Source organism: Protopterus annectens, chromosome 1.part0, assembly GCF_019279795.1.
Source record: "Protopterus annectens isolate FY-2018-M chromosome 1.part0, PAN1.0, whole genome shotgun sequence".
Classification (NCBI taxonomy): Eukaryota; Metazoa; Chordata; order Ceratodontiformes; family Protopteridae; genus Protopterus; species Protopterus annectens.
This window is the reverse complement of record NC_056725.1, coordinates 1,425,694,334-1,425,718,743: the sequence shown is the minus strand read 5'-3', so window position 1 is coordinate 1,425,718,743 and position 24,410 is coordinate 1,425,694,334. Positions and strand designations below refer to the sequence as shown.

The following is a 24,410-nucleotide window of genomic DNA, read 5'->3' as shown; positions in this document are numbered from 1 at the left end:
GGATGCCTTTAATGTTGCTTGTGCTTCATCTGTCAGTCATCCCCCTGCACCTAAGAAACTTTGCCAAGTACCCCAGACACACACGTTTATTTTTTTGTAAACAAATACAAATCCAAAATTTTTTTGTTTTTGAATAGGCATCAATATGTCTAAGAAGGCACAGGTTACTTTGACAAAAGAATGGAATAAGTATATTTTTATCAACCAGACAAGAGGACTTGGGGATCGATAATAAAGAAAGGAAGGACTTTATTTGGGAATGGAAAAGGGCAAGAGCTAAATGGGATAAGTTAATTATCCCCATTGAACAAGGTGGTTTTGCGTTACCTGATTTGAAGGACTATAGAGCTGCATAACACAAGAAGGTTATAAATCAAAGTGGAAAGGGATGATGGTGTAGTGGGGTAGGTCAGAAGGAGGGAGTAGGATTTTAAGGAGAATAGCAACTTTACAAAATATTTTATTCATAAAGTAGAAAAAAACTACTCTAAGAACTAGGCCAATATGGGAATGAAGAAAGGAGATCTTGTGATGACTGCAAGTAGAGTGTAGAAAATAGCTAATAATTAGTTAGAACTTATTGGGAAAAAAAAAACGAGCAAAGGGATCAAGATATTGGGAGCATGTAACGAGAGAGAGAGAAAGGTTATAGAGTGGGATGAGGCCAATCAGAAGTTTGGACTGCTGGATAGAAATTGCTTTCCTTTGCAGGGATTGATATCACATAGGGATGTGCTATAAATGAAAGCCTAAATCTGGTAGAGTTTTTGGTTGAGTCTATAACAGAAGCTGCTGTTAAAAGGGGGGGGGCATAGGAAATATAAAATATTGCATGACAACTTAAAGAATTTATCAGAGAATGTTAGAAAAGATAGGGAAAATGGACTGGAAAGGCAATTTGCAACAGGTTTGCATAGGTATTTTTCCACAGCAAGTAGACTTCAGAGAAATTTTCTCCGGGTACAAAGGAAATGCTGAACATGTGGTGGGAAAGGTAGAGGTAAATGAGAGCATGTTTTCTGGGAGTTCAAAGAGTTGGCAGATTTTAAAAATACACTACAGAGTGCTTTGTCAAAAATGCTCGGGGAGAAATGCTTGTAATTAAATAAATGATTCTTTTTAGCTGGGACATACAATTTGAATTGCCAGGACATAGTAAGGCCTTCCAGAATTTTATGGTATTAGTTGCTTAAAAAAGTAATTGCGAATAAATGGAAATCAAAATGTAAGACAGCTGTAATTGAAATATTGAATATCATAAAGGAGATAAGAGATAGAATCTTTAGAAAAAAGGAAGGAACAAATTGAAATAAATACAATTTGTGTGAACAATGCATGCAGAATAATATTCAGGAAGAGGCCTGTGGTTTAAGAGAATGCAGGTATTGAACAATTTATTTAATGTTGGAGTAAAGGATTGTTGAAAAGAAAATGTGTGTGTATACTACATGAAAAGAATAAAGAAATGCCACTATGGTTTGTTTAAACTCTGATTTAATAAAGACATTAAAAACTGCAGTATGAGTTTGTTCCTCAGTACCACAGTTACTGGTTTCCACAAAATGCAATACTTAATCATGTTGATTCTTGAGACAGATAATAGTACTTGCCCCATGCTCAGTCCTTGTAGCAAGATTTTATTGTTACTTAGTTAATTTTAATAAGAATATTTAAACAATGTAAAAGCAGTGGCACAATGGCACAGCGGATCATATAGATGTGTTCCGGTTTAGTCTCATATTCCAAAGACATGCAGTAGATGGACTGGACACTCTAAATCTGCCATAGGTGTGAGTATGCATGTGAGTGGGTTTCTGGAAGAACTACAGCAGCAAGGCTAATCACTTGGCGGTATAAACCTTGGCTGTAGATGATTGTCACTGTTAAAGTAACACCCTGGCCCCATGGGAAAAAGGGTTGTGGATGGATGTAAACAATGCAGAAAGGAAATGGAAAATATTCTCTCCCAGAAAATGCAGTGGTTAAGACAGACCACATGATGCAACAAACTTTTTCCTTTAATTTTTAAGTGCTTGAACACATGTGCTTTATATTAGTAAGTCAGTATGCAAATGTTTAGAAATACAGTAATCATAAAGTACTAAAACTACATAAACTAGAAAGAATGAATTTTAGTAACTCATACAGGAGGCTTCAGAATCACAAACCTGAAGGCAGAAGCACAGTAAACTTCAAAGGACAATAGTATGACAGGCTCCATCGAGCTCACAAGGCTGGTGCAGGGTGGGAAGGGGAACTTAGGACACACTCCCTGGCATCATTATGATACTGCAACAGCATATTCTGTCTCCTCAGTAGCCCCAAGCATGAGTCAGGTTGAGCATAGAGGAGTCCAAGGCAAGTCTAGTGGACCCAATGAATGAAGAAAGAAGCCGGCGGCAGCTAAGTGGCAGCTGCAGGGATGGAAAGCAAAAACATAAATAAAATAATATCTGTCAAAGGTTTACAACACAGAGGGAACTGTGACTAGTCTACAAGGCAAAAGTGTAGGGCAACAAAATCTCCTTTGGGCTGCGAGAACTCAGGACATGTAGGTTCCACACCACAGAGGTAGTGTGACTGAAACAGGAAGTAGCAGTCAAAACTGTGCTGCAGAATTCTGCACACAATGAAGACTAAAGACATTTGAAACTGACATACAAAAGCCCATAATAAAGTATTATCTTAATCAAGGTTTGAAGAAATAAGTGTTTGCAGAAAACATTATGTTTTCATGAGACTAAATGCTGAAGCACATCTGCAAAAATTACATGAAATAGTTCAAGTACACAAACCCTCAAAATGCATCAACTTGTTACTGTCCAGTTATTACACAAATACACTACAAAGTAAAATGTTAAAGATGTGTGTTCTTTTTCTGGGGAGGAAACTTCTATGAGTCACCATAGGGCGATTTGTCCCTCACCTCCCCTCCCCTAACTTTATTATTTTTATTACAAGCTTGCTGCACATTGGAGAAAGAGCAGCTGCTAACAGAGAATAAAAACCTTGGAGAGCCTTTCCCCAGAAGGCTATGAGATTAGAGAGTTAGAAAACAATACACTTTGAACACCAACATTCACTCCTATCTGAGGAATCAAGCAGCGTAACAGCAACTATGCCCTAAGCAGTGATACTTGAGCAGCTGTAAAGGCTGTTCCGTGTCAAACAATTGAGTATCAGCTGTGTACCACCATTGCCAAACCTGAGTGCAGAATAAAGGCCTGTACAAAAGGTGCTGCTTAGATGAAAAAGCAATAACCTGACAGCAGCTCTTAGCTGGTCCTTTAGTATAGTAACTTCCAGGGCACAATTTTCAGCTATAACCCTTAACTAGGCATCATAATTGAACTGGTTCTTTTTCTGTCTCTCTGAATAACTGATGCATGGTTTGGTGCTAACCATTATATTTTGTTTAGGCCACCGTTATAACATCAGTCATATATGGTAGTAACAGAGAAATAATAGAGACAGTGACATGTTATACTAGTGGCAGTTCAGACAACCACCCAGTGCTCACAGCTCCAGCGCAGCTAATGGCCAGCCAGCCACTCAGTGTCAGCAAGGAAAGAAAATTCTGTCATGCTCAGCGCTGCTAACTCATTTTAGTTAGCTTATGTGCTAAATTTTCCCACTAACAAAAAATTATTTCATTTTAGTTTTAATTTAAAAACTATTAAATGACATCACAAGTACTTTTTAAACATGCACAGTATGATGTGGTGATCATTCAGTCATTGACACTTTATTTTTTTAAGTAATTTACTTTGAAAAATAAATATATCCCTACATAAATAAATGCCCACGGTGACCCTATGTATACAGCTACAGCTTTTTGCTGACTATCTTCCTGTGATTCATTGGGTTGGCAAAGTGTAGAAATTCCACAAATAAGGGACACTGACAGCTTTCTCATGATGCTATAAAGTTATTCTCTTACTTTGCATGTTTGAAGAAATATATCGGTCAGCAATTTTCTTCCAATTCACTGGTATTTTTTTCACATTTTTTGAATAATTTCACAAAGGCAGTATTCTGCAAATAATTCAGACCTTCCCTAACCCTCCAAAAGCTGATAAGTAAAATTGCTGTCTCCTCCCTGTTCCAGTCTTGTTTTGACCCTACCTGGGAAATAATCTATCTCTGCACATCTACTTGGTATTCTGCTATATCTTTCAGCTGTAATAATGAAAGGACATCTGAAACACATTTCAGTGTTGCAAGAAGATGCATAGTACTAGGGAAAAAGCCATGGTAATAGATTCCATTGTCTTGTCTATATAATTTACTTTTGGAGACAGAGACCACACTAATAGTTTAAGCAAATAAAGGTAAAATAAAAAGTTCAGCAATCTACTTATACTATATAGCTACAAATAGGAGAACAAACAACATTTGCAAATAAAGTTTCTCCCTTTTCCCACTTGGTTTTCCTGTCTGCAGCTGTATGTAATATTTTTTTCAGGAGCAGATGCTGACAATCTTCAGGTACATTTTTTTTCTCTTCCAGTTATTTCTTTAATTAAGAAAGATATGAATTTCACTTGACCCCCCCACTAGAAGAATCAACATCCTTGACCTGGTTATTACTAACATGGGCGACCGTTGCTCTACACCAATAGTCAGTCCCTCCCTGGTCTGATCTGACCACAAACTAATCTCCATGGAAATCCACATCTCACCCACAAACCCCCGCAAAGGTAACCACCTTGAAAAACGTCTCCAAAGTTTACTTTGGACTCCTAAAAACAGAGGTGGCTAACTTCACAGCACCCATGCCAATGGAAAATACCTGCAAGACTGCCGAATCATATACCAGTGCACTGTGTGAACATGTACATAAATGCATGGAACTAGCCATACCCAATAAAACCAAGATGCTCTCCTCCAAAAAAGGAAGCCAATCTGGTGGTCCCCTGCCATTAATAAACTCTACAAAATTAGGAAGAAACTGTTGCAGAAAAAGGTGAAGTCCCAGGAATGGAAAAACTCCCTTATTAGACTCAACAAAAAGTTGAGATCCTTCATCAAATCCTCTAAAGCCAGCTATGAAGGCAGAATTGCAGCAGACACTAAAAACAATCACAAAGCTTTCTATAGCTATATCAAGAACCTCCACGGCAATACCCAGATTTGCTCTGAGTTACTGCACAGTGGTACCTTCTATACTCAGCCAACCGATGTTGCCAGCATACTGGCCAAAATATTCAGTGCCAACTTTACCCCTTTCTTCCCTCTTAAAGGACCAATCACAATACCAGAAGAATGCCAGGTACCCAGCATTACTGCAGCACAGGTTAAAGCTGGATTGTCCCAGACCAAGAATACAGCTTCCATGGGACCCGATAATATCCCTGGCTGTGTTCCACATGAACTACAAAGCGAACTGGCACCACATCTGTGTGCCCTGTTCAGTCACAGCCTCACCTCAGGCTATGTCCCTACCGAATGGCACACTGTTACAGTCATCCCTCTCCATAAAGTGGGAGCAACTACAGACCCTGGGAATTATTGCCTCATTAGCCTGACTAGTCTGATATGTAAAGCTATGGAGTGCATCATTATGGACCTGATTAACAAAGATATAGGAAATCTCCAAACTCTAGACCCCACGCAATTTGGCTTTGTAAAATGGAGATCATGCCTGCTCAACCTGGTTGACTTCTTTGAGTCAGTCACCAGGGCTGTGGATGAAAGTATGGCAGTGCATACAGCCTACCTCAATCTGGCTAAGGCCTTTGATACCATTCCTCACTCAGGAATTATTGATAAACTCACCAAACTAGTCATCAACCCCTATATCACTAGGTTGGTTGCAAATTGGCTCACAGATGGAGTCCGCTACTTTCACACTGTGGGTTCTAAGTCAGACTGCTGACCAGTCACAAGTCAAGTCCCACAGGGATCGGTCCTGGGGTCCTTTCCTGTTCGGCATCTACTTCTCAGAAGTCCAGGCCAACACAAAGGAACTCTGGCTTACCATGTTCGCAGACGATGGCAAGCTGGGAGCCATTATTAACTCCCTAAGTGATGCAGACATCCTACAGAAAGGCCTCACTGAGACCAATGACTAGTGTCGAAACCATGGCCTTAAGCTTAATGCCAAAAAATGCGTCATCATCCCCTTTGGTAAAAACTCAGTTCCCACTAAATGCCACATCAATGGGAGCCCACTGAACACTGAAGGTGTTATAAGAGATCTGGGGACGCAGGTTGACAGCAACCTTTCCCTCGACCACCACATTGCCACTATGGTCAGAAAGCCCTTCTGTGTGGCACATCTCATTACCAAGGGTTTTGCATCCAGGAAACAAGAGGTCATCATCTCTCTCTACTCTTCCCTCATTAGATCAATCATTGAGTATAATGCCCCATTTGGCATGTACCTCACTAGACACCTGCAACAGCTGGAGATGCCACAGAAGTACCTCATGAAGAGGATCCTAGTCATTAAACACATGTCCTACATGGACAGACTCAAAAGACTCCAGCTATTTTGTGTCTCGTATCGCCTACTTAGAGGCGATCTCTGCTTGACTTCCAAAGCCATGTTTGACCCAGCTCTGTTAGAAATGCTACATCTGAAGAAATCCCAATCTCTCCGAAACATACTCCAGAGACGTCAACCTCATTACCACAATTAACAGAACATGCTGGAGGGACAGGTTCCTCACCCAGAGACTGCTCATGCTCTGGAATAAACTTTCCATACATGTCAAGCAGAGCACCTCGTTGTCCCTCTTCAAGAGTGGATGGGTAATAGAAAGTTCACCCCATGGATCACTCCAGTGGCTCTGCTTGATAGAGGCACTGGGAACTAATGTTGGGTAGCACGATGCCAGGGCATTTCTATGGGCTAGGTTTGTAAAGGCCCCAGGGCCATTAGCGTAGTACACACCTATGAACCTCATTCTGCACATCTAATTCCTATTCTGTTACATCTTTCAGCTGTTCTAATCAAAAAACAACTGAAAGAATCTTCAGATTAGCAAGTGGATGTACAGAGCCATGAAAAAAGCCTTTTTAGCTTTCGTCTGTACAATTTACTCTCGGAGGTACAGAATAATTTAACAACTTCAGCAAACAAAGGTAAAATAAGCCACCTTTAAAAATCAGCAAACTGTACATCAGCACCCTGAATGGAGACTGAACATTCTTCAGCAGGTTATTAATATACAAGTAATGGAGCTGAAAAACGAGTCCACCACTTCACAGCAGCATATCAAGCTGCAGTGGAGCTCGGACTGAAAAAACTAGCAGCTGCCATTACTTTATACTCACTAAGCAGCACTTTTGCTGTTTAGTGAGTGTAAAAAAATAAACAGAAAAAAGTGTGTGTATGCATGTGTATGAGTGAGTTTTTGTTTGTCTGTGTGAGTGAATGCATGTATAAAAGCAGAAGAGACTGTGTGTGAGAGATCGAGAGAGAGTGAGAGCGATCCTGTATGAGTGAATATGTGTATGAAAGCAGAGGAGACTGTGTGTGAGCTCGAGACAGAGAGAGAGAAAGCAGATTTTTGCATCATATTTTTTGTCTATTCCTCATAAAACTTGTGGTTTTCTGAAGTTTTGTAACAACTCAGTGAGAAGTGAATTAACTAAATAATGACAGGTATTTGAGTTTCAGGCTTTATATCTTTCAGAAAATGCATTATAATACAAGATCTTTTTAAGTTTAAGAGCAATATTTAAAATTCATCCCTATTTTTAGGGCTTTGTCCAAATTTTTTATACTAAGAAGTTGAGAGTTATGCTTGTGTGAGTCAATGTGAGTGTGAAACCAGAGGATTGTGTGTGTGTGTGTGTGTGTGTGTGTGTGTGTGTGTGTGTGTGTGTATGTCAAAGCAGAAGAAACTGTGTATGAGAGAGAAAGAGAGAATGTGCTTTCTGTAAAATTGTTGTTTTACTTACTTATTTTTTTAAATACTATATTAGTTTTTATATATTTTTGATGCAAAATGCTTCCTCCAACACCACTAACATATAGTACATAAAGTTTGAAACATTAGGTGGAATAAGTCTTTTACATCAAAAATTTATAAAAAAAATAATATAGTACTTAAAAAAATAAGTAAAACACATCAATTTTACAGAGAGCACATTCTCTAAGCTCAATAAAGCCCTCCAGGGTGAGTGTTAATGTGTAGTTAATGTCCTTACAGGGGTGTAGAGGCCTTCCGCCTGTGGTGTTGGGCCTCATAACACCCCTGGACAGGAGTTAAATGCACATTAACACACACACTGTCAGGTATTATTGCTTACTTAGCATATGCACAAAGTCATTTTCTCCCCAATTCCTGGATGGTTCTCCTCTCTTCAGCTGTATATGCTATTGCACAAGTAGTGGACACCAGTCTTCAGGGATGTTTTTTTTTTTTCTGTTGAAGGCATTTTTATAAATAGGAAGAGCAAATATTTCACCTGGTTCCACACATCTTCTTGCTATTCTGTTACGTCTTTCAACTGTTGTAACCAAAGGACAGCTGAAAGACAGTTCAGAGGTGCAAGAAGAACTACAGAATAAGAATAAAGCCATGACAGATATTTTTCTCCCTTCCCTTGCCTGTATGATTTATCTTTACAGGTGCAGACTGATATAACAGGATCAACAAACAAAGGGAAAATAAACCAACTTCAGCATGCATGCACTCCCCAACACTGAAGTGAAAACTAAATGTTTTCAGATTGCTTCCTACATTTCCCAGTTCTCTACAGCTGTATATATTTAATATTGCACGAGCAGATGCTCCCAATCTAGTTTTTAAGATATCAGATATATTTGTGAACAATGGAAAAAATAAGCACTGCTCACATGCTTTGTCATCCTTACCCTCTGTGTTTTTTTTTTGGGAGGTGAGCTGCAGATTGTGCATGTGAAGCAACCTCACCAGCAAGCTTGCTTCCCCAGGGCAATGGTCGAAAGTATGTGCAAGTAGGAGGGTTGCAGTGACATACTGAATGTGTCTGATAGCTATAACTTATTTATTCCTTTGATTACAGTCATACATTTGAGGTGTATGACATAGTCTCTGAAATTAATAGACATAACTGTGTGTGTGTGTGTGTGTGTGTGTGTGTGTGTGTGTGTGTGTGTGTGTGTGTGTGTGTGGTTGCATTGTGTGTGATAGCAACAAGCTGAGCTACATTACTTTGCCTATGTGGCTATAATTGCTTGGGTACAGGAGCTATTTGTGGATGAAAATGACTGATCCTGCTGTCATGTTCAAGTTGAATATGTTATTAATCTTGCTTTGCAGGATTAGTGTGCATTTATTTAAAGCGGCCATTTTAATCACAATCATACATGTGAGGTGTACACAGACAAAATGGCTGCAATTGATGAGTGCAGATATTGGTGGATTATGATGACAGTAGTCTGAATGATCTTTTATGGTTGAAATGTACTGAAATGGGTATTTTTTGTTATTATTGGGTAATAAAGTTTGTTACAGTTCTTCTTGGAATTATCTTCAAGATTACAAGTGAGTGCATCACACAGAGCGATATAGCCATTACTATGTCCCATTTGACCTGGGTATGATTAGAGGCTGGCTTGGGTATCTGAGGCATGACCACACAAAGAGATTTGGGGCTTCCTTGTGGAGGCTAGGGAACCAATCACAGAGTGGCAAGGCTGCTTGCCAGTATCAAGTCCATGTTGAAGTGCAGAACAGTGTGGCACCATTCACCTATAACATTCCCCTTCAGGGGGTTCCACAGATACACACGCATGCCAGACTTAGGGAAAAACTGATTAAGTTAAGCAAGGGAAACCTCTTACAACACCAGCATGATACATCTTTCCTGGACACTGTTCATTTCTATGCTGATCTCATCCTGCTCTGAGAGAGTCCAGGGGTTATCAGGGTAAGGTAGGTAGATATGATGATAGACAGACACACTATGGTGTGCTGAAGGTCAGCTGCATGGGAAGAAAAATAAGAACACACAAAAATGTTCAAGATTACAAATTTAGAACACACTCACATTTTGCCTTATTAAACAATATATTTATTAAACAATAAAAAAAATCTGATAGGCAAGTGTAAAGTTAAAACAGTCAGGAAAATGAATATAAAAAGGCAAGTGTGTGTGTGGGGCATATGTTGAAAACCACTTGAGACCCAAGGTGCACTTTATCCACCAGCGGTCATGAACACCTGCTGCTTGACAAAACCCAGTCTTTAGTATGTGTTGGGCTCATCCTTATAACACTAATAGATTGTGCTAGAGAAATATGGCTGCATATCTGCAGTCCTTACCCACTGCGGTGGTGGTGCTGCGGTAGCGTTGTCGCCTCACAGTTAGACGTTGCCCGTTCAGTTCTCAGTTAGAGCGTCTTCTGTGTGGCGACATGCATGAATGGGCGTTCCTTCATTGAAGGTTGGTGTTAGGCCCGGCAAGCCAGCACGTAAAACTCTACTGCCAATCATTAGTGGACCGGAGATCCGCTGTGGCGACCCCTAACCGGGAAAAGCCGAAAGACACAAGCAAACAAACATCTGCAGTCCTTATCCACATATCTGTTAGACCCACCAGCACATCTTCTTCTCTGTCTGTCCCTGTTTGTCTAATTATCTGTCTAGCTCTATCTGTCTGGCTGTATCCTGTAAAAACTAAAGTTTGTTGAGGCTATTTCTAATGCCATCTTGTTTTATGAACACTTGTATCTCTGGGGATCACCTAAGATTATTTTTAGACCTCAGATAAAGCAGTCTGACACTGAAACACAAGTGTGATGTAATGCCTTTCATTGGTCTAACATTTAACAATTAGTTGAACTTTCAAGCTAACATGTGCCTTTCATCAGGAGGAAGGGCTCATGCCAGCTCGAAAGCTCAAGTAATTAACGTATTACATCACATTTGTGTTCCAGTGTCTTTTTGTTTTCTGTTAGTGGACCAATATGACATTTTTGTTTCTTACATGAAGCAGCCTTAATAGTCTGTGTTACTAAAACAATGGACATAAACAATGCAAACTGCACGCGTGGCAAGAAATTACTCCTTATTGGTTATTTATATGTTCTTCTGCTTTGTATTATGGATTTTGTGCCCTACAATAAGTAGTGAGCTGCATTCACACAAGAACTAACCATTTGTGAATGTCACTTTTCTGTGACATCATTAAGAAATGTCCACTTGTTCCAGCTAAAGACTAATGGACCCAGAGTAAATTGAAATCTATCCAACACTTATCGCTGATGCAATTAGCCAAGTTTTTCAAATGAAAATTCACTGTTACTGGTGTACATCTACGGCCCATACTGTCACTAAAAGAAATGTTCGTCATTCCAAGATTCTATAATGTAAGTTAGCACTAGGTACAGTCTTACAGTGTCTCTCTTTTCAATCACTCATGGGCTTTCTTTCCCTGTTCCTAGAGCTAAAGAGCACTACTCAAGTTTATCACAAACAAAAAATGACTCGCATAATAAATCAATGTTTTAATGTGCATTAAACATCACTCGAGTCTATCACAAAGGAAAATGACGCACATAATAAACCAAATGTTTCTACTCGCATTAAGTACCACTCAAGTTTTTCAGAAAGGAAAATGGCACCCATACCAAATGTGTTAAGGTGCAATATGCTGAACAAACTGGATTAAATCAACACACACATTGCAGAAACAAAGCTGTAAATTCACTTGTGTGAGCTGTGGTAGCATGTATTACTGTAAAACTGTTGGGTAAAATCAGAGATGTGTGTTTCATTGTGCTTAAAAACTGTGGTAGCAACAATGTATGTGACATTTGCTCATAATGTTGAGATAAAGTAATGTTGTAATTTTCAACTTTATGAACATTATTACTGTTTTATTTTCAGGTACTCCTCCCTCAACTGAGTTCCCTGCTGGGCCATATCCATATATGGTAGATTCCATCCATGGGTATAAGGTTCCTGTTGTCCAAGCATATGCTTTTGGAAAGTACCTGGGTTATTTAAAAGTAATATTTGATGAAGAAGGAAATGTCAAAACAGCAACAGGAAACCCCATCCTCTTGGACAGAAGCATTCCAGAAGGTATGTAAAGTTAACACAACCACTACATGCATCTGAGCAAAGGTTTCTACTAACGATTAAGAGCCATGATATTGGTGTAACCGCAACAGTCTAGTTTTGTTTACCATCTTTGTGCATTTGAATCAAGCATGGGATATATCACTAAGTCAAAGAATAAAGTGCTCAAATTGCAAGTTAATTTCACATTAAGTATCTTTTTTCTTGTCAAGCTTTACATTTCAAGATTACTGGTTGCCACAGAATACTAATTTTTAGTAACACCTGCCCTCATTTCTTGAGGGTACAGTCATGTAACCATAATGAATAATTTTTATCTGTGTGGCCACTAGACTATGTATTTGGGAATAATCTGTGTGCTCAGAAATAACCAATTTAACAGCTGCTTTGTTGCTACAACTGCCAACACCTTCAGAAAATTGAGTTATTTTATGAGCTACATTTACATTTTTTCTTAAGTAACCTAATTTATCTATATGACATTTCATTCTACTTTAGTAGTTGATATTTTATAACACGTACATAATGATAGTATCATTAAGATACAGACTGCTTAATTAAGTTCTAAAGTGAGAGTTCATTGTTCTGAATTTGATGCAGAAATTACTGAAAGCTCTTAGAACAGTTTGTCTGTTCTGAAGTGTATAAGAATACAATATTACTCTTTGTCCTGTGGTGAGGTATAAGAATACAATATTGCTCTTTGTCCTGTGGTGAGGTGTGAGGTGTTAACTCACAAAGTAACAATGTAAATGGGCAGATGACTCCTTGAGGAGTTTGTCATTAAATTTAGCTAGTGTACTATAATCTGCTACAGAGTGTTTGAGAGCAAGGAGTTTGGCTTAGCTTAGAGCAGTCTGTTTACAGTTTTATGGCACCACTTCCGAACTCCTGCCCTTCCAGAAGCAGTGCACCCTTTGCATTTTAGCTCAGGGCTTTGCAAAATTAATTCAGAACTTCAATTCTACAGATGATCACCAAATTCCTAAACCAGAATTATAACCAAATATATTACCTTTCCTTATAAAATGTTTTCAGAACCACGGACAAGTAAAGACATAGTACTTAAAGGGTGGGAGGTACAGTGATATGGCATGTAGCTCTGATGCAAAGAGTGGGAGGTACAGTGATATGGCATGTAGCTCTGATGCAAAGAGTGGGAGGTACAGTGATATGGCATGTAGCTCTGATGCAAAGAGTGGGAGGTACAGTGATATGGCATGTAGCTCTGATATAAAGAGTGGGAGATACAGTGATATGTCATGTAGCTCTGATGCAAAGAGTGGGAGGTACAGTGATATGGCATGTAGCTCTGATGCCTCACAGCCAGAGGGTCTCTCTGTGTATAGTCTGCACGTCCTAATTCTTGTCTTCTTGTGAGTTTTCTCTGGATACACCAGTTTCCACACATACTCCAAAGACATCCAGTAGGTGAAATAATTACAATCTCCCAATTGCCAGTAGGTGTGTGTGTAGTGTGTGTGTAGTGTGTGTGTAGTGTGTGTGTGTGTGTGTGTGTGTGTGTGTGTGTGCGTGTGCGTGTGTCACACAGACAGACAGTGTCTGTGTCTGTCTGCCTATCTGGGTTGCTGTCTCTCTCTCTCTCTCTCTCTCTCTCTCTCTGTTTTATGATAGACCACCACACTGTCCAGACTGAGTTCAATGTCTTGAGTTAATTGGTTGCCAGCATTCTCACAACCCTGTAAAATGATAAGGAAAATTATTGAAAACTGTACAAATGTTTTGCGCAACTCCTGAGTTCTGAGTCTTCCAAAAAACATAAATAAGGTCTCAATTTTTCCTGGCTTCTCAATAAAAACATTATGCTAGAATTTCAGTAAATTAATGTTACTATTTCATTTTATAAAAGCTGCCAACACTGGATTGAAAGCAGATGAAGCAGTATTTTTTTCCTGGCCAGTTATAAATCATACTTATGTGAAATCTGAAATACCAGACTCAAAATATAACTGCAGATTTTAACACAGTATACTTGCATAATGGGGAAAAACTGAGTACTTTCAAAAGTAATTAAGAAGGAAAGCTATCAGGCATGCCCGAGGAACATAAAGATTCTTAATAAAAAAATGGTCATCTCCTTTCTGACATATGAGAACAATAAATTATTGCTGGAAGTGCTTGATTATATGGCCTTTTGACGTCTTTGCTCTTTAAAATCTTTTTCCTTCCAAGAAGTAAGCGTGTTTTTAGTACACAGCTGTAATCACCATCTGGCACTGCCTTCATTTCTTTCCAGCCCGTTTCCAAGGAATGCATAAGGCATGACATCATTTTTTTATTGTTGAGCAGCAATCCAGCTTTTCTGCTTTTACTTTCACCTTCATCAACAGGCTACTCAGCTCTTCCTCATTGTATCCATCAGTCTGTTGTCACCTGCATATCTTAGGTTGTTTCTCCTGACAGTTTTGATTGCAGCATCTGATTCCTCTAACCCAGTATAATTTGCATGATACATTTATTACATACATTAAATAGTTAAGGTGACAATACACAGCCTTGTCACACTCCCATCCCCATTTAAACCTATTCATTTTCTTCATGTTCTGCATGCAGAATCCTATGGAGGGGGTATGGTGGCCAGTATCCCCATTTCTCTAAGAACTTGTCATACGTTTACTGTGGTCCACACAGTCAACGGTTTTAGAGTAGTCAATAAAGTAGAAGTAAATATTTTTATGGAACTCTTAGGTTTTTCTAATATCCAGTAGATGTTCACAATTTGATCTGTGGTGCTTCTGTCCCTTCTAAAACCAGTTGTATATCTCACAGCTCTTAATCCATATATTGTTGGAATCACCTTTGCAGATCTTGAGAGTTGCTTTGCTAACATGTAAAACAAATGCAAATGTTTGATAATTTGAGTATTCTTTTAACACTGATCTTTTTGTGGGGAATTAGAATATAAATTCACCTTTTGTGATCCAATACCCACTGCTGTGATTTTTAAATTTATTTATTTTATTGACATTTGATTACTGGGAAAGTCCAGCCGGGTAGAAGCAAATTTTCAGTGGAGGCCTGGGAAGAAAACCTCCAAATTATTACAAAACATTTTAAGAACAATAATTTTACAATCTTCAAAAAATAGAACAAAAACATCTGCAATTTAAATAATTACAACAAATTGGATATAATATAAAAACATTGGCTAAGAATCGAAACAAGGTAAATGACAGTCATTTAATATTTAGAGAAATTTTAGACAGTTTGTAGAGAAATTAAAGATAAGCCTAATACAAATAGGAATTGCAATAAGAAATGAGGGAAAACAGGCTTATGGTATATTTACAGAGCAAGTCAGGGAAGATAATTTGATAGCAGTAAGGAATAAGTGATGAAGGGAGAGTAAGACATTATAAGGAATGAAAAGGTACTTGCTGGTATTTGTTGGCAAATTATGAGCAGCACCGCAACAACATAATTTGCAGGACATTAAACAGTTCAGCTGGAATTCCATTACTTCCTGCAGCCTTGTTATTAACAAGACTTTCTAAGGTCCAATTCCATCACTTTCTGCAGCCTTGTTATTATCAAGACTTTGTAAGGCCCAATTTATTTCATTCTCCAGAATATGTGACCTTAGATAGGAGAACATATCATATGTATCAGTGATGTTAGGGTTGTTCTTATGTAGTACTTCTATATATTTCTGAGACCACTTTTTAATATCTTCTTTTTCTAGTGAGTCCTCCCATCGTTTACTTATATCATGCTCATCTTTACATGAAAGTTTCCATTAATATCACCAATATTTCTGAAGAAATCTGTTGTATTTCCAATACTCTTATCTCCTTCCATTTATTTGCATTCATCGCTCCAATATACTTCCTTATCTCATATTGCTGTTCACTGACATTCTGTTCTCATATTGATATATATTCGTATCTTCATTGCCTTTTACTCTCCTCCTCTTCTCATCCACATCTAAAGCATGCACAGACATCCATTTTACTTTCATAATCTTCATTCTGTTTGGAGCATGTTTTGTTGCCTCCTGGACAATAGTTCTTCAGGCACTCTACCCAGAAGGTATAATCACTTAAATATGTCTATTTCCCCCTCTATTATATATTAGTTTTGAATATTGCTGCATTTGTGTCTATTTTACCTTAAGGCTTTTTGTTGTATTTAATTTAATTGTACACTTTGTAATAAGACACTAATAGTCTGAGCCAGTCATCTGCAGGTCTTGTTTTTGCTGACTATATAGAGGTGTTCTGTCTCTGACTGCAAAGTGCATAGTTAGTCTGATTTCAGTAATGATCATTTGTTGATATCTAGCTCTCTTGTAGGATATTGAGAGAGAGAGAGAATATTTGCTATGACTAGTGAATTATATTGCCAGAATTTTACTAGTATATGTCTGGCTTCATTTCATACTCCATTGCCACTCTTGGCCATCTTCCAGTTGTTCTTTGGCTATCAACTTTAGCATAACAGTCTCCTAAGATGATTTTTTGTGCTGTTTCCAGAAGGCAATGCAGATCCTCATAAAACTGGTCAACCACCTCCTGTTCATCTTCTGTAGTTGAAACATAAACTTGTATCACTGTGCTGTTGAACTGCTTGCCTTGGTGTCTGATATAATTCTAAGCTCCATATTAAAAACTATTGTATAAAAGTTATCTAGCATGTGCTTATATCCTGCCTGGGTAAAGAAGAAATGCATGCATCTCCTTTTGAAGATTTAAAGACAGATTGTAATCAAGCTCAGAGTTAGTTGTCCATCTTTTATCAAGTGTGCCGCAGATGCTTAGCTGCAGTGGGAGTACTTAGACTTTGAAAACAGAATTGCCCTTCATTGTACAATCTGTCAAAGAGCAAAGATTACTTTCTACACACATCTTACAACAAAATTTGGTTATTCTTCTGTCTCTAAAGAATACAACATAATATGAGAAGAACCTTTAATGTGATAGTGTTCAATCTCACCGTTTGTTCTTACACACGGGTTCGGAGCTGATCCTCGGCTCCGTGTCGGCCGCTTGCAAGCTCTGCATCGAGAAGAAGCTCGAGACAACCTAATACCCACAATCCCCCTCTGCCTTTACCTCAGATCTAGTTTGCCGCTGCTGCGTTCGCATCACTGGGATCTAGCTCGAGCAACTTCAGATAAGAAATAACTTTATTATTGTTATTTTTTGAGAAAAAATTATTCTAAAAGTACTTTTGGTGACATAGTGTATGTGTGTGTGGTAAGGTAGAAATACTCGGTACCGTTAAGTTTATTTAAACTTGTTAGAGTTTTCGGGCCTTCCACCCTTACTTGAATTTGACAACCGGACTGACTTATATATCGGATTCGACTTTTTTACTGGATTTGTCTCTCTACTGGACTTGACCTTTTTTCTCTTACCTGTTTCTTCTTTAAGATGTCTGAGAAAATTAAATCAGGTTTTAAACGTTGCCAGTGTGGCCAAAAAATGTCAGTTACTGACAACCATAGTTCCTGTGTCTACTGCCTTGGCCCTCTCCACTTACAAGAGGACTGTTCAATTTGTCACTCTTTTAGTGGGAGGGTCATGACAGATAGGCGCAGGAAACTCATGGACAGGGGGTTATTAAAACCTTCCTTTCAGGAGGCTCTGGATGCTTCAGATCAGGCATCCAAATCCTCGAAGGAATCGAAGACATCAGAGCCCAAGTCATCGGCTCCGAGCTCTTCGAGTAAAGTTAGATCACCGGTTCCACAGACTTCGGGGCCAAGTGTTCAACTGTTGTCAGTTCCCGAGCCTCGAGTCTTGGAACCGGTGATGGAGCTCCCTCCCTCGACTCTATTGAGGTCGGCTCCATCTTCGGTTCCTTCGACCCGTTCTTCTTCTAAGCTCTCCGATGTCGATGTGGATTGTGTGGTGCAGAAGTTATTGGAGCATTCGGCCCTATCCAAACTTATTTCGGTTTCCACCCAGTTGGTGTCGAAACTTGAATGCCTCCCATTGTCTCCATCCATTCCTCCTCCGAGACCTGTCCAGTCTTTGGAGCCGGAAGAGGTTGATCTTCTGATTGTGGAGCCCTCGGGTCCAGAACCGTCTCTTTCTCGGTCTGTTCCTCTCACCTCGACTCCGTCGGATCCGGTACCGGAGTCTCGGAGCCGACGATCTGTCCTTGGTTCCGGGGCCGAGAGTCGAACCGACGTTTCGGTTCCAACTCTTCCCCTCGGGGCCTCGGCGCGGATCGATTCGGCTCCGTCCTCGGGGTCGATGCCTTCGGTGCCTGTCTCGGGGATTCTTTCCATTTCTTCGGAACTGGGAGATTCTTCGACTCGGGACCCGGGGGCCTTCGATCTCATGAGGAAGGTGTTGTCTACCCAGACAACCACATCAGTAGAAGCAACCTCTCCTCCCCATAAAGGGCCGTTATCCTCCTCTGCACCCACGGCTACATCCAAGCGTCGAGCACCGGTGTCTCAGCCACCCCTGGAGGGTGCCCCCTCTTCCTCGGAGGCTTCTTCGGATGCTCCCCATGAAGAAGTTCCTAGGAAAAGATTGTGTAAGAGGAGACACTTAGATTCTCCACAAGAATCTTTGACATCCGATACTGACTTGGATGAGTCAGAAGGGTCCCCCAAGTCACCTTCAGAAGATGTCTCTTTTTCTGACATATTGGAGATCCTGAAACAGAGAGGTGACTGGCAGTCCCTTCCCCCTTCTGAGGATGAGTCAGTCTTGCTGAAGGCATTTGGTGCTCGCCCTTCCTCCTCCTGGGTCACTCTGCCCTTCGATGAATTAATGGAACTTATTGCTCGAAGGGCATGGGAGGCTCCTGACACAGTGGAACCAGTCCCTAGGAAGCCTAATAAGTATATCACTGCACCCCAGGACAAGGCTTACTTGACAAAAGGAGTTCCAGTGGACGCTATGGTGGTGGCAGCGGCCACGAAAAAGGAGATGTCGGAATCTTCCTCATCTGTCCATCCCCCTAATAAAGATTCTAGGACGATGGACAGGTATGGGAAGCGCATTTTTAGTTCAGCAGCTTTTTCCATGCGATCCCTGAACTATTTGACCCACTTTACACGACTACAGAGGGATCTAGTCAAAGAGTTGGGAGATACCCTCCAGGGTACTACAGATGCTGCTGTCTCAGAGAAAGTGACAGCGCAACTTAATACCCTTACATCCATTGTGAACTCGTCCATGAGGCTGATTTCTTACGCAGCCGAAGGTTCGAGTAGGGCAGCAGCTTCAGCGATTGCTCTTCGCAGACAATCCTGGATGCGCTTATGTTAATTTGCGGAAGCCTTCAAGTCTTCCTTTACTAACGCCCCATTTGACGGTGCCACTCTTTTTGGCCCCAAAGTAAAGGAGACCCTTACCCGGTGTGAGCAGGAGGGAAAGACTCTGTCTGCTGTCGGAGTCCGTTTTTCCACCCCATCCAGACCGTACCCCAAAGGGCAACGTGGTGGAAAAATGTGGTTTCGAAAACCCCAAGGATCTTTCCCAGGCACACAGGGTGATGCCCCTTCTAGAGGCAGAGGAGGGGGCAGAGGTGGAAGACGCCGCCCTGGCGGCAGAGGGGGGCCACAGAATCAAGGTGACAGGGATACACTCCCTGGTAAACCTTTCCAGCACTCCTGAGAGGAGGCCCGACTGTCCTGCTCTGGAGGTAGTCGGGGGTCGCTTAGCTTTATACCCTCAGGCCTGGCAAAACATAACTACAGACAAGTGGGTAAAAAGCGTGATTACCAGAGGTTACAATATACCATTTCTAACCTATCCCATCCCAAAGAAAAGACTCCCAGATGTGCCGCCCCATCTGCGAGAGCCAGCAGCTATAGAAATTTCAAAGCTGCTAGAAAAAAGAGTCATCCAACCAGTCCCAGCGGACCAAAGAGGATTCGGAACTTACTCAAGGTTCTTTTTAGTTCCAAAGAAAACGGGACTGGAGGCCCATTCTGGACCTAAGCGACCTCAATACTTTCGTCAAGAAAGAAAAGTTCCGAATGGTCACGCTTCAATCGATCCTTCCATTCTTACAGAAGGACGACTGGATGTGCTCAATAGATCTGAAGGATGCATACTACCACATCAAAATGGCCAGGGCATCCAGAGATCATTTGCGCTTCCGGCTGGGTGCCAGTCACTTTCAGTTTCAAGCCCTGCCCTTTGGTCTGACCTCAGCCCCCAGGGTCTTCACCAAATGCATGGCAGTGGTAGCGTCTCACTTGAGACGCCTAGGATTCCAGGTGTTTCCATATCTGGACGACTGGCTCCTTTCTGCCACCACCCAGCGTCAACTAGTACAGGCCAGAGACTACACTCTTCAACTGTGTATTCACCTCGGAATTTCCGTAAACTTCAGAAAATCCTTACTACAGCCATCACAGCGTATCTTATTCATAGGGGCGGAATTAGATACACATCAGTTAATTCTAAGACTTCCTCCAGAAAGGATACTTTCACTTCAGACTCACATACGTCTTCTTCTTTTGTCCAGGAAATCCCCAGCAAAACTGGTACTGAAGGTTTTGGGACTCATGTCAGCTTCCCTTATTGCAATACCCTTGGGAAGACTGCACATGAGAGTCCTACAATGGCTACTGTTTGCACAATGGTCATTCCAACAACTACCTCTGACACACGAGATTCTTATAACGAACACTTGCAAATCACACCTAGACTGGTGGCTTCAGACTTGCAACCTTTCCAAGGGCAGACCATTTGTGCTACCCACTCCGACAGCTACGGTGACCACGGACGCTTCCCTGATAGGGTGGGGGGGCATCTTTCAGGGACAGACAGTCCAAGGCGAATGGACCAATTTAGAGTACAATCTGCACATCAATGTTCTAGAGTTGAGGGCAGTGTTTCTAGCGTTGCAACACTTTGCTCCCCTTCTTCCTCTGGGAACTATTGCAGTTCAGACGGACAACATGTCTGTAGTCTGGTACATAAACAAGCAAGGGGGAACCAAGTCCTATCAGCTATGCAGAGAGGCCATGAGAATCTGGCAATGGGCGGAGTCCACGGGTCGCTTTCTGATAGCAACGCACATCCCGGGGTCATCCAACGTCATAGCCGACAGGCTGAGCAGAGCAATACTGTTACCGCATGAGTGGTCCCTAAAACAGTCAGTTGCGAAAAAGATTTTTCGCACGTGGGGCCAGCCTTCCTGCGATCTGTTTGCGTCTCCAATGAACGCCAAATGCAGGAGCTACTTTGCCCTATTACCCCCTCCAGCGGAAGTCCCCAGGGACACACTGATTCACGATTGGCCCCCGGGTCTCCTGTACGCATTTCCTCCCTTCCCCCTGATCTCAAAGTTTCTCCAGAAAGCCAACAACCTACACAGGACAATAATCCTCATTGCCCCATTCTGGTCTCGTCAAATTTGGTTCCCCTTCCTCATGACACACTGCATTCGGGGACCCTGGATCCTGGACCCAGAGCCAGATCTATTGACTCACTCGTCAGGGGCTCCCCACCCCTCGCTCTTGTCCCTCCAGCTAGCAGCTTGGCTGCTCCAATTCTAACTTAGCCAGGTCTGATCTTCTTTCGCCTGCAGTTCAAAATATATTAGTGGCTTCTCATAAAGCTTCCACTACTAAAACATATACTAGTAAATGGAAGCGCTTTGTATTCTGGGCGAATACACAGCAAGTGGACCCTGTTATAGCTCCTTTGAATAAAATATTAGAGTTTTTAACAGAATTGTTCCATCAGGGTGCTTCTCCTGCCACATTAAGAGTTCAATTGGCTGCCATTTCTAATTTCCATGTGGAAGAATGTGGGGCTCCAGTTATGGCCCACAGACTTTGTAAAGCCTTTTAAAAGGGTCTTTCATATTAGACCACCAATTAGATCTCCTCGTCACCTTGGAGTCTAAACTTATTATTATCTAAGTTGATGCTGCCCCCCTTTGAACCAGCCTCCTCTTGCCCATTAAAATTTTTGTCGTGGAAGACTCTCTTTTTAGTAGCCATTACATCCGCTAGGAGAGTATCTGAACTTCAAGCTCTCTCCATTAAACACCCTTATTTGATCTTTCACTCTGACAGAGTTTCTCTTCGCACTAATTCATCCTTCCTTCCTAAAGTTTGTTCTATTAACAATATTAACCAGTCCATTGAATTACCCACTTTCTTCAAGAATCACGCCAATAAAATGGAGTATATGTTGCACAAATTAGATGTCCACAGACAACTAAGGTTTTACTTGGATAGAACAAAAGATCACAGAAAATCTGATCAACTTTTTGTAGCCTTTGCTGATAACAGAAAAGGAGTAGCGGTTACTAAAATAACTCTTTCTAAGTGGTTAACTGATTGTATCATCTATGTCTATGATTCTACAGATCAAACTCTTTTGCACAAACCCAAAGGACATTCCACAAGGTCAGTGTCTACATCCCTGGCTCATGCAGCTCGCCTACCACTAGATGCTATTTGTGCGGCTGCTACTTGGTCTAAACCACATACATTCATTTCTCATTATAAGGTAGACAAGGTTTCTAGGGACAGGGCAACCTTTGGTTCCACTGTGCTCAAGAACGTCCTTCCGTGAGTTCCTCAGGAACAAGGAGCTAGGGACACTACCCATGTGTAAGAACAAACGGTGAGATTGAACACTATCACATATAGAAGTTATGTCCTTACCATAACGTTCCATGTGGAGTGTTCATCTCGCCTTTGTTCTTACATTCCCACCCTCCCACCCTTAGGAAGAACGTTCAGTTTGGTGCCTGGTCTGGGGCATTCTGCTTCTGCATTGCAGTTGTTGTATATATAGTTAGCATGTATATATATATATATATATATATATGTATATATATATAGACTCTTAGTATCTGTGCATATGTGATATTGGCATGAGTGTTTCTCTCTCTGACTGCTGGTTTGCTTGCAAACTAGATCTGAGGTAAAGGCAGAGGGGGATTGTGGGTATTAGGTTGTCTCGAGCTTCTTCTCGATGCAGAGCTTGCAAGCGGCCGACACGGAGCCGAGGATCGGCTCCGAACCCATGTGTAAGAACAAAGGCGAGATGAACACTCCACATGGAACGTTATGGTAAGGACATAACTTCTATTTACCTGCACTTCATGTACAATACTAAGACCACTGTTGCCTCTATATTCAAATTTTCTTCAGTCAGTCACAAAACATCATTCAGGAAGTCCATTGTTATTATTTTGCAATTTCTGGGGTCAGAACATTATAAAATAATAATACAATTTTAATTACTGCTATTACTGGAGGTGTTGCTGGCTTCACATTTGTTGAAAATCAGATGAATATCATAGAGAATGTCATGGAGAATGCTTGTAGCCAGCTATTTCATTTACCATAAACACAGACTGGGGAGGAGGGAGGAGTAGGATGAGTATGTGCTTCAGCCAATAGAGTAGCTAGGGTGGGGTGAAAGGGACAACTGCGCCAGCAGCAAATTGTTATGGGGTTCTGATCGGCCATTCTCTAGTGCGGTCCAACCTCCTGACTGCTGTAGACTTTAATGGAAGCAAGTTGCTCATACACAGAGACCCATCCATTGAAGTCTATGGACTGCCACCTTACAAGACATCATGCAGGGAATGGTAAGTTTTATTGGTCCGTGATTTTAATAAAAAGTTTACAAAGTTTTTTATTTAAAAAATAGCCCAAATAAATAAGGATACACTTTTGCAAATACATTGCATTTAATTCACCAGATGCTGTGATGTAGTAATAGACTGTGGCCAAATGCTCCAGAAGAAAAAACATTTTTTTTTTTGCTCTTTGACTTCGATTAAATAGCTGGTACAGGAGGGAGAGGGCATGTATCTGTCTACCTGGTGCAAAATATGATAGGTGACAAATTCCACTCTAACTTCACCATCCCTGGCCCATGAAATCCCTACTAACATACCCCCCCCCCAATATTAGCAGGGAGCAGGTCATTGGGGCACTCACTAAGACCAAAAATACAGCCTCAGTGGGCTGAGTATCCTAGGTTGCCTCCTAAATAGCTTGAAACATGACCTATCAGGACCACTTGAGTCACTTTTCAACTGCGGCTCAAAACAGGGTGTGTACCACATAAATGGAGGACTACAATGTTATCCCTCTTCACAAGGGTGGACCATCAACCAACCCCAGAAACTACAGACCCATTAGTCTAAGTGGTCTAATATGCAAAGATGGAATTGATCAACAAAGGCAATGGCAACCTAAAGATACTGGACCCATCCCAGTTTGTTTTTCTCAAGGAAGGGCATGCCTACTTAACCTGGTATACTTCTTTGAGAAGAGTCACCAATACAATGGATGAGGGGAAATGGTACATACTACCTATCTATACCTGGCTAAGGCATTCAGTACAATGCTCTACTTATGTATTGTTGACAAACTCAATGAACTAGGCATAAATCCCTGTATAACTTGTTGACTTGTCA

General features: G+C 40.9%; 1 protein-coding gene across 1 annotated transcript in view; it reads left to right on the top strand.

Annotated features, from left to right (window-relative positions):
• Positions 1-24,410, top strand: part of NT5E (5'-nucleotidase ecto) — a 1,444,398-nt gene that overhangs the window by 935,684 nt on the left and 484,304 nt on the right. Inside the window, exon 4 of the mRNA XM_044067530.1 lies at positions 11,829-12,026. Within this exon, the coding sequence (XP_043923465.1) occupies positions 11,829-12,026 (198 nt within the window). The remainder of the gene's footprint in view (positions 1-11,828; positions 12,027-24,410) is intronic.